The sequence below is a fragment of the Patella vulgata genome, chromosome 1 (genome assembly GCF_932274485.2).
Source record: "Patella vulgata chromosome 1, xgPatVulg1.2, whole genome shotgun sequence".
NCBI lineage: Eukaryota > Metazoa > Mollusca > Gastropoda > Patellidae > Patella > Patella vulgata.
In genome coordinates, this window is record NC_065879.2 from 94,330,980 (window position 1) to 94,349,510 (window position 18,531).

General features: G+C 36.8%; 2 protein-coding genes across 5 annotated transcripts in view; both read right to left on the minus strand.

The window, feature by feature from the left end:
* The window catches only part of LOC126816854 (zinc finger protein 239), a 138,659-nt gene that overhangs the window by 106,233 nt on the left and 13,895 nt on the right, over window positions 1-18,531 (minus strand). The gene's annotated exons all lie outside the window — the stretch shown is intronic.
* On the minus strand, window positions 539-16,593 carry LOC130010297 (zinc finger protein 239-like). Its single transcript, XM_050543727.2, has 2 exons — window positions 14,531-16,593; window positions 539-4,893 (listed from the first exon to the last, which is right to left on the minus strand). The coding sequence occupies exons 1-2, from the start codon at window positions 14,561-14,563 to the stop codon at window positions 3,952-3,954; spliced, it is 975 nt and encodes a 324-aa protein (XP_050399684.1). The 5' UTR covers window positions 14,564-16,593; the 3' UTR covers window positions 539-3,951.

Sequence of the window (18,531 nt, forward strand, 5' to 3'; positions counted from 1 at the left end):
CAGAATTCTGATTGATATATGACTCAACAGGGAGATTTCCTCAAAAGTAAAAGTCATTTTACAATACATATATAGGTATAGAACTAATATTCAGTGTGATACAATAAGATTTTCATGTTTACTTTGTTGGGCAAACGTTGACTCGTGGACTTGAGACAAACAGGGGAAGGAAGTTTAAGTACAGGAGGGGAGGCGGGGCTTAATCACTGCTTGATATCAGCAGCTTTATTGGAGGCGGGGCTTAATCACTGCTTGATATCAGCAGCTTTATTGGAGGCGGAGCTTAATCACTGCTTGATATCAGAATCTTTATCGGAAGAATTAACCACACCATGTCAAGGACAATATAAAATTTTAATAGCATATTAGCTGTGACAGAACATTTATTTAAACAAAAATTATAATCACTGCTTGAAATCAGCAGTTTTATTGGAGGCGGGGCTTAACCATTGCTAAATATCAGCAGCTTTATTGGAGGCGGGGCTTAATCACTGTTTGATATCAGCAGCTCTACTGGAAGAATTAACCACACCACATCCAGGAAAATCTAAAATTTTAATAACATATTAACTGTGACAGAACATTTATTTAAACAATAATTAAAATTCATACATGTACAACTGTAAACATGCATATACAAATATCTTGATAATAACTGGGTTTTTTACAAGAAATTTAATGGTGCATTTTGGTTTATACATGGTGCAGTAATTAACATTTATTACAAAGATAGGTTGCCAGGAAACAAAACATAAGGCCACAGCTGCAAAGTCATCCAAACAGAAACTCCACAGAGGCTGTCACATATTTATTGTTTTGTAAGTAATTGGATCATTTACAATATAGATATACTAAAAACTGAGTAGACAGAGAAATGGGGTTTAACGTCCACTTGACACAAACTAGGTCATTTTGGGACTAACATATGGTTCAATTTTATTTCCATAATTCGCTTGAACGTAGGGGTCTTTAGTAGTAGAAGGAAACCAGAGGACCCGGAGAAAAATCACAAGGTTGGACAGGCGACCATAAAACAAAGGTACAGTACATACATACATAACTATAAACATATATACTATTCAAAAAAAGTAGGGGATATTTGATTTTGGGGGCATAATACTAAAATATGCAAATGACTACGAAAAAAGTCACTATAGAACCTAACAGAAGAAACATTTCCAGTTACATGTGACGCCCAAACGCACCAATAGCTACCGCATGGAATGCAGGTGATGCTTGGGATCATCATGGGGGTCCAACCCAAGATTTGCACGACTCTGACTTTGAATGTTACAGTCATTGTGGCATTGAATTCCAGGGTGGAAACATCAGTTTAATTGTTTTAGAGACCAGAAAACAAATTTTGATATGCGTCGGCTTACCCAAAATGAAAGGTAACGTGCCCTTGGCATGCTACAGATCGGCACAACACAGGCGGTTGTGGCGCGGACGATGAATGTTTCTCAGTCTGTCATAAGCAGGCTATGGTCCAGATACCGTGATACACAATCTGTACAGGACAGACCACGCTCAGGTCGACCAAGGGCGACAACTCAAGCCCAGGATCGATTTATCCGTACCTTGGCCTTGAGAAATCGTGTCATCACAGCAAATCAGATCATCGCTCGTCTTCAAACAGACACTGGTGTGAGAGTGAGTGGCCAGACGATTTGGAATCGACTGCATAGGGGTCACCTTCGCGCCCGACGTCCTCGCGTGATCCCTTGTTTGAGAGATCATCACATTCAGGCAAGACGTCGTTGGTGTAGGGATCGTCAACACTGGGATAATCGACGCTGGAGCAATGTGATGTTTTCAGATGAGTCAAGGTTCACTGTTGATTTTTTGGACAGACGTAGGAGGGTGTGGCGTCGTCGAAACGAGCGCTTCCAAGACGTTAACGTCATCAGACATGATCGATTTGGGGGTGGTTCTGTTATGGTGTGGGGAGGCATCACTGTTGCTGGAAGAACGGCTTTACATGTTGTTGCAGGGCGTGTTACAGGCCAGTACTACCGGGACAACATCTTGGCAGTCCATGTTGTGCCGTTCGCACGACGTCATGGCCGCCGTTTCATCTTCCAGGATGACAACGCAAGATGTCACAGGGCCAGGATCGTTACAGGTTACCTCCAACAACAGAACATCACCACATTACCTTGGCCAGCACTGAGTCCCGACCTCTCCCCCATCGAGCATGTCTGGGACATGCTTGGACAGAGGTTACGTCAACGTCAACAACGTCCTGCCAATGTCCAAGAACTTGCTGCTGCGTTGCAACAGGAATGGGACAATCTGGACCAAAATGACCTTAGACGTCTCATTAGGAGTATGCCACGTCGGATCAATGCTTGTTTGGCAAACAGAGAAGGATTTACCCGTTACTGACTTGGTTGTGATGCTGTGGTAACTTTGCTGTTTGACCCCGGGTATCATTTTACCCTTATAATGGTCAGTCTGTGCCTTACTTAGTCTAATGATCATTTGGAATAAATCGATGAATGTGAACTTCATTTCATTTTGTCATTTGTTTCTTCGTCAGTTTCATTAGGTGACTTTAATAACACTTAAAAATCAAATATCCCCTACTTTTTTTGAATAGTATATATATATCAAAATACAGGTGGATACATAACTGTACAACTATTATTACATACATATTACAATTATGAGACGCCCTCCACAGCCCCCACAATAAGGATGATACAAAGAGTTGTGAGAGTAAGAGTTGTTATATCAGAAAGTAGGGTCTTTAGCAGTGGGAGGAAACCGGAGGACCTGGAGAAAACCCACGAGGTTGGACAAGCTATACTACCCCTTGTCATGTACCAGTGACCAACTGGGAATCGAAACCACGCCAGTTGACTCAATAAAGACCTTATGATACAACGCGCTCGTGCTAACTATTCAGCCATCCAATCCCTGCTATAATATCTGGTGTTGCTGTAGCAAACAGCTGTGACTGACTGATTTACCACAAACATCACATTTATAAGGTTTCTCTCAAATTTTAATTCTTATGTGTGTAGACTATCACTTAAACATCACACTAGGGTTCTAAACTGGGTGAATGACTTACTACAAACATCACACTAGGGTTTTAAACTGAGTGAATGACTTACTACAAACATCACACTAGGGTTCTAAACTGGGTGAATGACTTACTACAAACATCACACTAGGGTTCTAAACTGGGTGAATGACTTACTACAAACATCACACTAGGGTTCTAAACTGGGTGAATGACTTACTACAAACATCACACTAGGGTTCTAAACTGGGTGAATGACTTACTACAAACATCACACTAGGGTTCTAAACTGGGTGAATGACTTACTACAAACATCACACTAGGGTTCTAAACTGGGTGAATGGCTTACTACAAACATCACACTTGAGTTCTAAACTGGGTGAATGACTTACTACAAACATCACAATAGGGTTCTAAACTGGGTGAATGACTTACTACAAACATCACACTAGGGTTTTAAACTGAGTGAATGACTTACTACAAACATCACACTAGGGTTCTAAACTGGGTGAATGGCTTACTACAAACATCACACTTGGGTTCTAAACTGAGTGAATGACTTACTGCAAACATCATACTTGGGTTCTAAACTGGGTGAATGACTTACTACAAACATCACACTAGGGTTCTAAACTGGGTGAATGGCTTACTACAAACATCACACTTGGGTTCCAGACTGGGTGAATGACTTACTACAAACATCACACTAGGGTTCTAAACTGGGTGAATGGCTTACTACAAACATCACACTTGGGTTCCAGACTGGGTGAATGACTTACTACAAACATCACACTAGATGTCTGTTGGGGTTCCATGCCGTGTAAATGACTTACCACAAACATCACACTAGTTTTTCTACTGTATGACTCTTAATATGTTTTAATAGGGCACTGTTTTTACTGAACGATTTACTACAAACACTACAGTTTAGTATGAGTTCGCATGTGCACTTTTAGATAACGTTTCAATCTAAATAATTTACAACAAACATCACATTTATATGGTTTATCTCTTGTACGAATTCTCTTGTGTCTCTGTAGACTACTAATGGTGGTGAATGACTTACTACAAACATTACATTTATAGGGTTTTTCACCAGTATGAATTCTTATGTGTGTCTGTAGACTACTACTCGTAGAAAATGATTTACTACAAACATCACATTTATAAGGTTTGTCACTAGTGTGAATTCTGCTATGTTTCTGTAGACTACTAATGGTGGTGAATGATTTACTACAAACACTACAGTTGTAGTGTTTTTCTTTAGTATGAGTTCGCATGTGCACTTTTAGATAACTTTTCAATCTAACTAATTTACAACAAACATCACATTTATATGGTTTATCTCTTGTACGAATTCTCTTGTGTCTCTGTAGACTACTAATGGTGGTGAATGACTTACTACAAACATCACATCTATAGGGTTTTTCACCAGTATGAATTCTAATGTGTGTCTGTAGAGTACTACTCGTAGAAAATGATTTCCAACAAACATTACATTTATAAGGTTTCTCACTAGTGTGAATTCTGATATGTTTCTGTAGACTACTAATGGTGGTGAATGATTTACTACAAACATTACATTTATAACGTTTCTCACTAGTGTGAATTCTGATATGTTTCTGTAGACTACCACTGGTGGTGAATGATTTACTACAAACACCACATCTATAAGGTTTCTCACTAGTGTGAATTCTGATATGTTTCTGTAGACTACTACTGGTGGTGAATGATTTACTACAAATATCACATCTATACAGGTTTCCTCCACTGTTCTGGATCAAATTTGTCCCCCCTTTTTCACTATATTCTGAAACAGACTTATCTTCTTTGAGTTCTCCTACAAGTACATCATTAGTTGCCTGTAATATAAAAAGTTATAACCTCATTAGTTTCCTGTAATATAAAAGTTATAACATTATCAGTTAACTGATATATATAAAAGTTATAACATCATTAGTCTCAGTAGCGCGTGTGTCCTCCACGGGCCATCATCAAGGTAGGCTACAGCATTAACGCGGCCCCTGCAAATGTGTAGGCCGGTCCGGTGATGAAACATCACATTTCATCATTAACAAGGTTTAACAAAGTGAAACAAGGGCAATAACTCTAGAAGTAATTATTGTAAATTGCTGAAATTCAATAGCCATTTTCGTTTCACTAATTTAAATCATGCATATAAAAATCTCAAAGATCGGGTGTTAACTTTTTGCGTTAGAGCATTCATAAGGATCAATAAAGTGAAACAAGGGCCATAACTCTAGATGTAATAAACGGAAATTGCTAAAATTCAATAGGCTTCTCCATTTCACTAATCTAAATAATGCATATAAATTTCACAAAGATCGTATATTAACTTTTGGCATTAGAGCATTCACAAGGTTCAACAAAGTGAAAAAGGGCCATAACTCTAGACGTAATAAACGGAAATTAAATAGGCTTCTTCATCTCACTAATGTAAACAACACATATCAATTTTAAAACAATTGGATGATAACTTTTGGCATTAGAGCGTTCACAAGAAATTGTGGACGATGGACGGACGAACCGACCGACGGACAGGGGCGACTGCAATATACAAGCGGTTGCCATGCAAGATACGCCCACATTTTGCAAGAGATGGACAGAGAACAAGCTCAAAAAAAGAAGTGATTTTTCGTACAATCAAGGGCCATAATTCAGGAAGTTACAATCCGATATGCATGAATATTGAAAGGAACCAACATCTTTGGGTTATAAACATGTATTTCAAGTTACATCAAAATCGGATCAAAATTGTGTCCTCTCTCTAGAGGGTCCAAAACCTTGATATACCATATTTACAATATTTGCGGATGAGGGGCAGCCATTTTGTCCAACAGTTTTGGTCTGATTTGTGCGAAATTCGGACTCAACCATCATAAGGGTTTAACAGTGATAAATTCAAACGTTTTTTTAAATCGGATAAAAATTGTGACATCTTGAGGGATCACATCCTAAAAACGCGATTTTTCGTACAATTAGGGGCCATAATTCAGGAAGTTATAGTCCAATGTGCACGAATATCTACAGGAACCGGTATCTTTGGGTTATAAACTTACATTTCAAGTTTCATCAAAATCAGAAGAAAATTGTGACCTCTAGAGAGTCCACAACATTCATATACCTTATTTTTACGCTATTCGATAACAATGGGCGGCCATTTTGTCTGTCAGTTTTGGTCCGATTTTTACGAAATTTGAATTCAACCAGTCTTAGGGTGTAACTGCAATATATTTAAACAGTTTTTGAAATTGGATAAAAATTATGACCTCTATAGGGTCCACAAGCTAAAAACGTGATTCTCGTACAATCAGGGGCCATAATTCAGAAAGTTACTGTCCGAAATACGCGAATATCGAAAGGATCGGAGATCTTTAGGTTATAAACTTACATTTCAAGTTTCAACAAAATCGGATAAAAATTGTGACCTCTATAGGGTCCACAACCTTGATATACCATATTTTTACGCTATTTGAGAACGAAGGGCATCCATTTTGTCTGTCAGTTTTGAGCCGATTTTCACGAAATTCGAACTCAGCCGTCCTTAAGGTGTAACAAGCTAAAAACGTGATTCTCGTACAATCAGGGGCCATAATTCAGAAAGTTACTGTCCGAAATACGCGAATATCGAAAGGATCGGAGATCTTTAGGTTATAAACTTACATTTCTAGTTTCAACAAAATCGGATAAAAATTGTGACCTCTATAGGGTCCACAACCTTGATATACCATATTTTTACGCTATTTGAGAACGAAGGGCATCCATTTTGTCTGTCAGTTTTGAGCCGATTTTCACGAAATTCGAACTCAGCCGTCCTTAAGGTGTAACGGTGATATAATAATACGATTTTTTAAATCGGATAAACAATATGACTTCTATAGTGTTCACAAGCTAAAAACGCAATTTTTCGTACAATCATGGGCCATAATTCAGGAAGTTACAGTCCAATATGCACGAATATCGAAAAGAACCGAGATCTTTGGGTTATAAATTTACATTTAAAGTTTCAACAAGATCGGATAAAAATTGTGACCTCTATAGGGTCCACAAGCTAAAAACGTGATTTTTCGTACAATCAGGGGCCATACTCCATGAATTTTCGATCCGATACATGCCAATATCGAAAGCAGCCAAGATCTTTTGGGGACAAACCTATATTTCAAGTTTCGTCAAAATCGGATAAGAATTGTGACCTGTAGAGAGTCCACAAACAATTGTGGACGGATGGACGGACAGACAGACGGACGTCCCGACGGACAGGGGCGACAGCATAATACGTCCGCATGAAAATGTGGGCGTATAAATAAAAAACGCAAAATTTTAGAATGTCTGTGTATTTTTACGCAACTCGAAATTGATCCACTGCGACCTCTGGGTGATATATTTAAACGTTTTTTTTACAATCAGGGGCCATAATTCAGGAAGTTACGATCCGATATGCGCGAATATCGAAAGGAACCAAGACCTTTGGGTTATAAACATTCACTTCAAAATTGTGACCTCTAGAGGGTCCACAACTTGGATATACCAGATCATATGTTTACACTAATTGTGTAGGAGGGGCAGCCATATTGACTGGCAGTTTTGGTCCAATTTTCACAAAATTACGGTGTAACGATGATATATTAGAATGTTTTTTTACATCGGATAATAATTGTAAACTCTAGAGGGACCTCAAGCTAAAAACGTGATTTTTCGTACAATCAGGGTCCATAATTCAGAAGGATACGATCCGATATGCGTGAATATTGATAGGAACCAAGATCTTTGGGTTATAAACTTACATTTCAAGTTTCATCAAAATCAGAAGAAAATTGTGACCTCTAGAGAGTCCACAACATTCATATACCTTATTTTTACGCTATTCGATAACAATGGGCGGCCATTTTGTCTGACAGTTTTGGTCCGATTTTTACGAAATTTGAATTCAACCATCCTTAGGGTGTAACTGCAATATATTTAAACAGTTTTTGAAATTGGATAAAAATTATGACCTCTATAGGGTCCACAAGCTAAAAACCCAATTTTTTCGTACAATCAGGGGCCATAATTCAGGAAGTTACGATCCAATATAGGCTTCTATAGTGTTCACAAGCTAAAAACCCAATTTTTCGTACAATCATGGGCCATAATTCAGGAAGTTACAGTCCAATATGCACGAATATCGAAAAGAACCGAGATCTTTGGGTTATAAATTTACATTTCAAGTTTAAACAAAGTCGGATAAAAATTGTGACCTCTATAGGGGCCATAATCCATGTAGTTTAGGTCCGATACATGCCAATATCGAAAGCAACCGAGATCTTTTGAAGATATACCCATATTTCAAGTTTAGTCATCATCGGATAAGAATTGTGACCTGTAGAGTGTCCACAAACAATTGTGGACGGACTGACAGGTGCGACAGCAATATACGTCCACACGAAAATGTGGGTGTATAAAAACAAGCCAACAGTGAGGCTGATGTCCCCCGCCGAAATCCCAAAATAAATAGATGACACACATTAATTAATCACACATTTATTTTTTTTTCAAAAGTATCAAGCAATCAAACTATACACTAAGTTTCATCAATCTCTATCAGATAGAATCAAGATTATCTTGTCCAAAAGCATTGACCAATGAAATTTATTAGCTCTGGTTAGCTTCAGCTCGAAATGTTAATCATTGAACTCAGTCAAGAAATTCACCTAATGAACATCTACATCAAGTCTAAACATTTTATCTCAATTAAAAGCAGAGTTGTTATGTTCCAAAGTCTTGACCAATCAAATTGCTTATCGCTCATTAGCCTAAGCAGAAAATTCTCACCATCGAAATTAGTCAAGGTACAATGTAATGATATAATGAATCTATATTTGGAGTTCCATCTCTCTCACTTCATTATAATCAAAGTTGTCGTGCCTCAAAGCATCAAGGCATTCAACTAATGAACGCCTACACCAAGTTTAAACATTCTACTCAATTAGAAGGAGAGTTTCAACCAATCAAATTGCTTATCGCTCTGTTGACGCTGAGCAGAAAATATTCATAGTCCAACTTAGTCAAGGTATTGATGTAATAAAGCTATACACCAAGTGTCCTCACCCTCACTTAATTAGAACTAAAGTTATTGTGTCTCATGTATATCAACCAATCAAACTGCTTATCTCTGCTTACCCTAAGCCGAAAATTCTCATCTTCGAACTCCATCAAGGCATTCATCTAATAGACACCTATGCCAAGTGTGAAGATTCTAGCTCAATTAGAAGGAGAGTTATTGTGTTCCAAGGTCTTGACCAATCAAATTACTTATCGCTCTTCTTACCCTGAGCAGAAAATGCTCATTATCAAACTTAGTCAAGTTATTGATGTAATATAACTATACACCAAGTTTCATCACTCTCACTTAATAAGAACTAAATTTATCGTGTCCCAAGGCATCAACCAATCAAATTGCTTATCTCTGCATGATTACCCTAAGCAGAAAATTCTCATCTTCAAACTCCATCAATGCATTGACCTAATAAACACCTACACCAAGTTTGAACATTGTAGCTCAATTAGAAAGAGAGTTATTGTGTCCCAAAAAGTGTGACGGACAGACAGACGGACGGACGGACGAAAGAAGGGGGACAAAAAGTTAAACGATGTTAGACATTATAACCTTATCTTATCACAAACGTTTATCCATCGAATAATTTATATTCAGATTTCATATCAAGTCAATTAAATCAACAAATAATACGAGGCTACTTTAATTACAAAAACATCGGTGAACAAAGCTAATTGATTAATGGGTAAATAATAATTATAAACAACTGATGAGTAAAACTTGATTATTTTATACAATTAACGTGTGTACGATTAGTTCGTTGGTGGGGTATTACCCACCCGTTCCACCTAGAGTGATGTCTTTGTTCTGGCCCGCGTGAAAAAATATAATTACCTAATCAGCATTTTTAATTAATTTATGACTCGTGTCTGATACTTTAGTTAGATATATTAATGACAGATATAAACGACACTACACTTGCCATATTATTATCAATACACAAAGATACTTGTAGTTAGATGACCCTTCTCAATCTGTTATTCCATTTACCATCAAAATTTATTTGTACTGTTAATTCTAACTATATTGAGATATTTTTTCGTACTTCATTTGTACAGTCTATTTCAGAGAGAGAGAGAGAGAGAGAGAGAGAGAGAGAGAGAGAGAGAGAGAGAAATGGGGTTTAACGTCTACTAGACTCAAACTGGGTCATTTTGGGACTAACATATGGTTTCATTTTATTTCAATAATTCGCTTGCGCATAGGGGTCTTTAGCAGTGGGAGGAAACCGGAGGACCCGGAGAAAACCCACGAGGTTGGACAGGCGACCCTACTCCTTGTCACGTACAACCGGGGATTCGAAACCACGCCAGTCGACTCAATGACAGACTTTATGATACAGAGCGCGCACGCTAACCATTCAGCCAACCAAACCCCCGTCTTTTTCAGAGTAATGAAGTCAAATCCACATGCAGAAAGAAAGGTGCCGTACGATGGCTACTGGAAAACGAGATACTGTTGGCTACTCTGATACCGGTAACGGATCGTCATTTACAAATCGCGTTTCAATCATGTTTGACTTTTATGATACATTTTGCACGACCACATCTTTTTACTCCTGTACTTGGGGAAAATAGAACCACGATACTCTTCTGACGAAAATGTATCTCGAATCGTTTTGACTGCACACGATGGTAGAGGGACTCTATGAAAAAGTCACTTTAAAACACAGTATTAAAATCACTATCGTGCGACAAGAATGAGGTACATTATAAAACAAATTCTAAATTGGATCTTAAATTAAAATGAATTACAAAACAAATTATTCAGTAGTCAATTGTTTCATTTGAGTAGGGATTAAAGAATCTGTCAGGCGTTAATGAATACACACGCCGGCTATATATAGGTAATTAAGGAATAAACATTCCGAATATGCAATCGGTCACTGTGACGTCACTGGCGTCTGAGGGGATTAAGAGTGTTTTCAATAACTGACAAAGTCATTTTTACGGGAGGTCTATTTTTGCGACTTTGGGTGAGGATAGCTGAATTAATTTCAATCAGATTGGTGTGAACTTGCCGTAAAGTGGATACTGGTATAGTAACCACTGGCTACACGTAGCGAAAAGTTTCAACGTCCATCTTATGTGCACTTGAACAGTAAGGGTTTCAGGTCATGTGTGTGTGTGTAGGGGGGGGGGGGATGCATGGTCGAATGGTTAGCGCGCTAGCTGTACCATACGGTCTGTCATTGAGTCAACTGGCGGGGTTTCGATTTCCCAGTTGTACGTGACAAGCCTGTCCCTCCTCATGGGTTTTCTCCGGTTTCCTCCCACTGCTAAAGACCCCAACGCGCAAGCAAAATATAGAAATAAAATTGAACCATGTGTTAGTCCCTAAATGACCTAGTTTGTGTTGAGTGGACGTTAAACCCCATTTCTCTTTTTTTGAGGTCATGTGACATTAGTGTGAAATCTGACAGCCAGTGGCTTAAACATAGCCAACTTCAATCTACGATTATGAATTACTATTTCATGTAAATGTATTTCTAGCAATTGTATTTTAATAGTTTAATATCAATCTCAATATCTGTACAGATTCAGGCTCAAATATTATCGAAATGTAAGCGAAATTAACGTTTATGTATGGGAGACCAGAGCCTCGTTTAACATGGTGACCAGGCGCACCTGCCAAACTGTGCCGCCTACTGAGCCCAAAAGTTGAAGACTGGGCGGCAACATACATACGTTTTGAAAATCGCTGACAAGGTTTTTCCCATATGCCAATACTATATCAGGGTGCCTAGGTTTACAAAATCGTCTTTCTGATTGTTTTATGGGTATTCTGTCTGCAGGTCAGCCGCAGCAGTGTTTTGATCTTGATTTTACAGGGTGTTAATCAATCCATGGTTTAACAAGATGCCATATATGATAAATAATCCAATAATAACTGTGATATGAATATATATATATACAGGTCCATGTCTATAATACAGGTCAATGTATATAATACAGGTCAATGTATATATATGGTATACAATATTAAAATATAACAGTGGTTTAAATGTCATGGTGTTCGAGACTAGTTTTTAATTTACCGTAAACAAGATTTACCTATGAAAGTACGGGGGGTTGGATGGCTGAATGGTTAGCGTGCGCGCGCTGTATCATAAAGTCTGTCATTGAGTCGACTGGCGTGGTTTCGAATCCCCGGTTGTACGTGACAAGGAGTAGGGTCGCCTGTCCAACCTCGTGGGTTTTCTCCGGGTCCTCCGGTTTCCTCCCACTGCTAAAGATCCCTACGCGCAAGCGAATTATGTAAATAAAATTAAACCACATGTTAGTCCCGAAATGACCTAGTTTGTGTCGAGTGGACCTTAAACCCCATTTCTCTCTCTCCCCTATGAAAGTATGATATTTTTGGTATGTACATTTACATAGAATTATTTATAAATAAAATGGGGTTTAACGTCCTACTCATCTGCTCCGACCGGGCTAATGAAGACGGGCGTACGTCATACATTATGCTATGAGAGATTTTGCCCTGACAGCGGCGACACAGCCTACTCTTTTATAGAATTCCAACTCTCCAGGGATCTTTTACGTGCACGTCTCATTCAAATGACTGTACCTTGCCACTCAATAGATGTAGTTTCAAAAATAATTTTATAATTTACGGTTTTCTATAAGCTATAATCAGTAAAACCATTTTTAAAAAGATATTGTACACGTGCTTTTCTAGCATGTTGACGAGCATATTGTAATATACTCAAATTATTTGTATCTCTAACCATTTTATCAACATTTTTAGACAGAAGTAAATCTATTTTATTTTTAAATTTTATTCGTTTTGTCAAAACACAATAAAACAGAGGTGTTCGATTATTTTCATCCCTGCTTTCTATATCTAACCTTTTCTTGTTTATAAAATACTTTACACACCCTAGACTACCATATTGACAGGCATAGTGAAGTATATTCGGTGAACTATCTAGCTTAGCACCTGCATCTAATAACATCTTGACCTTTGGTAATGACTGGATTGTTGAACTAATAGCTAACATTAAAGGACTTTCATTTTCATCATTCCTGCCTTCAATATCTAAACCTTTATCAATAAAGTATTTAACACAATCTAGACTACCATATTGACAGGCATAGTGAAGTATACTGGAGGAATGATCTAGTTGAGCAACCTTGTCTAATAATAGTTTGACCTTTTGTATTGATTGTTTTGATGAACGCAGGGCCGATATTATTGGAGATTCATTTGCTTTGTTTTTTATCTCTATATCTATATTTTTACTTAACAAAAATTCAACATCTTCTACTTTATGATATCTGCATATGTAATGCAGTAGACTATAACCTGCATAATCATATCTATTCTGGTACCAGTAACCTGCATTACGATTTGAAAATTTTACATCAAGATTAGCACCAAAATTTGCCAATACTCGCATCTTCTCTACAGGTTGTTTATATGAACGTATAGCTACAAGTATTGGGGTACTACCATCATTGTTCTTACTCTCTATATCTACCCTACCTGTATTTAACAACCATTCAACAGTTTCTACACATCCATCCTCACACGCTAAATGTAATAAACTATTACCATCCTTATCTTTAACATCAAGTTTAGCACCATATGATATCAATAATTCTAGTTTCTTTATAGGTTGTTTATCTGAACGTATAGCTGTAAATATTGGGGTTTCATTATCATCCCTACTCTCTATATCTACCCTACCTGTATTTAACAATTCAACAGTTTCTACACATCCATACTCACACGCTACATGACATAAACTATTATCATACCAATCTTTAACATCAAGTTTAGCACCATATGATATCAATAATTCTAGTTTTTCTACAGGCTGTTTATCGGAAATAATAGCTTTAAATATTGGGGTTTCATTTAAAATGTTCATACTCTCTATATCTACCCTACCTGTATTTAACAACAATTCAACAGTTTCTACACATCCATACCAACACGCTACATGTACATTAATAAACTATCACCATACCTATCTTTAACATCAAGTTTAGCACCATATGATATCAATAATTCTAGTTTTTCTACAGGTTGTTGACGTGAACGCATAGCTACAAGTATTGGGGTTTTATCATCATTATCCTTACTCTCTATATCTACCCTACCTGTATTTAACAACAATTTAACAGTTTCTACACATCCATACTTACACGCTACATGTAATAAACTATCACCATACCTATTTTTAACAACAAGTTTAGCACCATATGATATCAATAATTCTAGTTTCTTTATAGGTTGTTTATCTGAACGTATAGCTACAAGTATTGGGGTAAGACCATCATCATCCTTTCTCTCTATATCTACCCTACCTGTATTTAACAACAATTCAACAGTTTCTATACATACATACTCACACGCTTTATGTAATAAACTATTACCATACTTATCTTTAACATCAAGTTTAGCACCATATGATATCAACAACTGTAGTTTCTCTACAGATTGTTTATCTGAAAGTAAAGCTGTAAATATTGGGGTTTTACCATAATTATTCATACTCTCTATATCTACCCTACCTGTATTTAACAACAATTTAACAGTTTCTACACATCCATACTCACACGCTACATGACATAAACTATTATCATACCAATCTTTAACATCAAGTTTAGCACCATATGATATCAATAATTCTAGTTTTTCTACAGGCTGTTTATCGGAAATAATAGCTTTAAATATTGGGGTTTCATTTAAAATGTTCATACTCTCTATATCTACCCTACCTGTATTTAACAACAATTCAACAGTTTCTACACATCCATACCAACACGCTACATGTACATTAATAAACTATCACCATACCTATCTTTAACATCAAGTTTAGCACCATATGATATCAATAATTCTAGTTTTTCTACAGGTTGTTGACGTGAACGCATAGCTACAAGTATTGGGGTTTTATCATCATTATCCTTACTCTCTATATCTACCCTACCTGTATTTAACAACAATTTAACAGTTTCTACACATCCATACTTACACGCTACATGTAATAAACTATCACCATACCTATTTTTAACAACAAGTTTAGCACCATATGATATCAATAATTCTAGTTTCTTTATAGGTTGTTTATCTGAACGTATAGCTACAAGTATTGGGGTAAGACCATCATCATCCTTTCTCTCTATATCTACCCTACCTGTATTTAACAACAATTCAACAGTTTCTATACATACATACTCACACGCTTTATGTAATAAACTATTACCATACTTATCTTTAACATCAAGTTTAGCACCATATGATATCAACAACTGTAGTTTCTCTACAGATTGTTTATCTGAAAGTAAAGCTGTAAATATTGGGGTTTTACCATAATTATTCATACTCTCTATATCTACCCTACCTGTATTTAACAACAATTTAACAGTTTCTACACATACACAGTCACACGCTACATGTAATAAACTATTACTATCCCCATCTTTAACATCAAGTTTAGCACCATATGATATCAATAATTCTAGTTTCTTTATAGGTTGTTCATATGAACGTATAGCTACAAATATTGGGGTTTCATTTAAAATGTTCATACTCTCTATATCTACCCTACCTGTATTTAACAACAATTCAACAGTTTCTACACATCCATACCAACACGCTATATGTAATAAACTATCAGATTCACCATACCTATCTTTAACATCAAGTTTAGCACCATATGATATCAATAATTCTAGTTTCTCAACAGGTTGTTTATTGGAACCTATAGCTACAAGTATTGGGGTTTCACCATAAACATCCCTACACTCTATATCTACTACCCTACCTGTATTTAACAACCATTTAACAGTTTCTACACATCCATACTCACACGCTACATGTAATAAACTATTACTATCCCCATCTTTAACATCAAGTTTAGCACCATATGATATCAATAATTCTAGTTTTTCTACAGGTTGTTGACGTGAATGTATAGCTCCAAGTATTGGGGTACTAACATCATTGTTCTTACTCTCTATAACTACCCTACCTGTATTTAACAACCATTCAACAGTTTCTACACATCCATACTCACACGCTGCATGTAATAAACTATTACTATCCCCATCTTTAACATCAAGTTTAGCACCATATGATATCAATAATTCTAGTTTTTCTACAGGTTGTCTACGTGAACAAGTATTGGAGTATTATCACACCAACCCTTACTCTCTATATCTATCCTACCTGTATTTAACAACAATTTAACAGTTTCTACACATCCATACCCACACGCCTCATGTAATAAACTATAACCAAACATATTTTGAACATCAAGTTTAGCACCATATGATATCAATAATTCTAATTTCTCCACAGTTTGAATACCCGATCTAATACAATCAAACATGGCTGTACTATTTATATCAATTGTTTTATCTGATAAAATAGATTTTAATTCGTCTAATGTACCACGTTCACAAACTTTAAATAATATATCTTTATCTACTGGTCTTACAACTTTATCATCATTGTAAACAGGTGATGTTTTAACTGGTGTTGTATCATCTTTACGTTGATTAATATGACTAGAATCTAGACTCGATGATGTTGATGGTTGACCAGACTCTAGATCCTGATGTTGAGAAGTGGATTGTAGACAATACTCTAGCTTTGGTGAATGGTGACCTGGTGTCAATAAAGTTGTAATATCTGAAATATATTAATTGAGGTACATTATGTATAAGACTAAAATGTAATAAGTAACATAAATGTTGGATTGGAATCACTGACTACAGAGGTTGGTATGAATGCCATTTATAAACAGGTCGAAACAAATAACAAAACGTGTCAAAATTTAACACTGTCGTATAATTGGTACGTTTAGATACCGAGCATGGTTACCGAACATTGCTGGTTGCCACGGATGACGTAAAGGTGATCTCGACGTCATGGAATACATAATGACGTCATGCATATCACACTGTTGCATGATCTTATTAGATTTGGACCATAATGTGACCAGATGATCTTTAATACGACAATAACCTTCAGAGATCAAACAATACTACAATAACATATCCCAAATTACATAAAATATTACCTCGAATCACGATAATATATATAAAAAAAATTAAACATACTGGAAATGAAACGAAATAGGGTTTGCCGTCCCTTACTGTTCTGCCACGACTTATATAATGAAGAAAGGAATATGCCATACAGTGTTCTATGGGGGAGATTTTGCCCGGATACGGGCGTTACCACCTACTCTCATATAGAATTCCAACCGCAAAGTTATATTTTACGCCTATGTGTAAACCGGACCTCAGTTTTTTGTCCCATCAGGACGACTATATGTTGTCCCTTGCCAGCAACCCTGTCGAGCACCAGTGACAAGAGAAAACCACACCTAATTCGAACATGTAACCTCCAGGTTAGCGAGCCAACGTCTTACTCATTGATTCACCGCGGCTCCCTACACTAGAAAACGCCCACTAACCTAGTTACACATTTTATGTAAAAGACAGGGGGTCATCTAAAATCGTTTGATCTTTAATATACAGTGAAATTGGACAATAATTGGACCACCTTTGTATATAATATCATTATGCTTTTCTACTATTTGTGTAAAAGAAGGGTGGGTGGGGTGGGGCATTTAACAGGAAGTTGCCATAACTCATCTACGATTGTTGTGTAATCAACATATATTTGAACGTCAATTCAAATCGAATAATAATTATGATTTCCAGAGGTTCCATAAACTATAATCACGGACAATAATCCACAAGGTTACGGTCAGATACGTGCCAAAATCGCAACCATCTGAAATGTTGAAGATATAATCTCAGTTTCATAAAAGAAATAAGGAAACAATTTGATCTCTAGACTAGACAGCTGTCCTTGTCAGACCATCCATCCTGCACCACCGACATGGGGGAAACCACGCCGGAAAATCCCGATGACCTCTCTCTCAGTCAATGCAGGGATGGAACACGCGATCTCCAGGATAGCCAGCCAGCTTCCTACCCACCTAAATGAGAACAGACGTCTGAACGGACGTGGACAACGGCATAAAACGTCCACTCTAATATTTAAGAGGAACAAGTCTATAAAATGTGTTTTTTTTGTGAGTCTAATATTTATTCAATGTTTCTATTTTCATTGTTATGAACTCAAAAACGAAGTGGTTTTATCAGATACTGGTAGTTTAGAAGTTAGTGTTATATCATCCCTCATGGACAATTGCCGTTCATCCTACTTTTTTCAATTTCTCTCGTCCCATCCAAAATAACTGGAGTAAATTCCACACGAAATGTGTTATGCCCGACAAGTTAGAACTACATGATTTGAATAGGTTAATGCCTTTGCACCATCAGATTGTATTTATTTTATACATGTAGTGTGGAATGAAAATTAATCGAAATGGGGTTTACTGTCCATTCAACAA

Excerpts from the sequence above, each read along its gene's own strand:
- LOC130010297 (XM_050543727.2), bottom strand. The coding sequence starts at position 14,563 with ATGGTGCTAAACTTGATGTTAAAGATAAGTATG. Across the intron at positions 4,894-14,530 it reads TGATGTTAAAGATAAGTATG|GCAACTAATGATGTACTTGT; the intron begins GTAATAGTTTAT and ends TTTATATTACAG.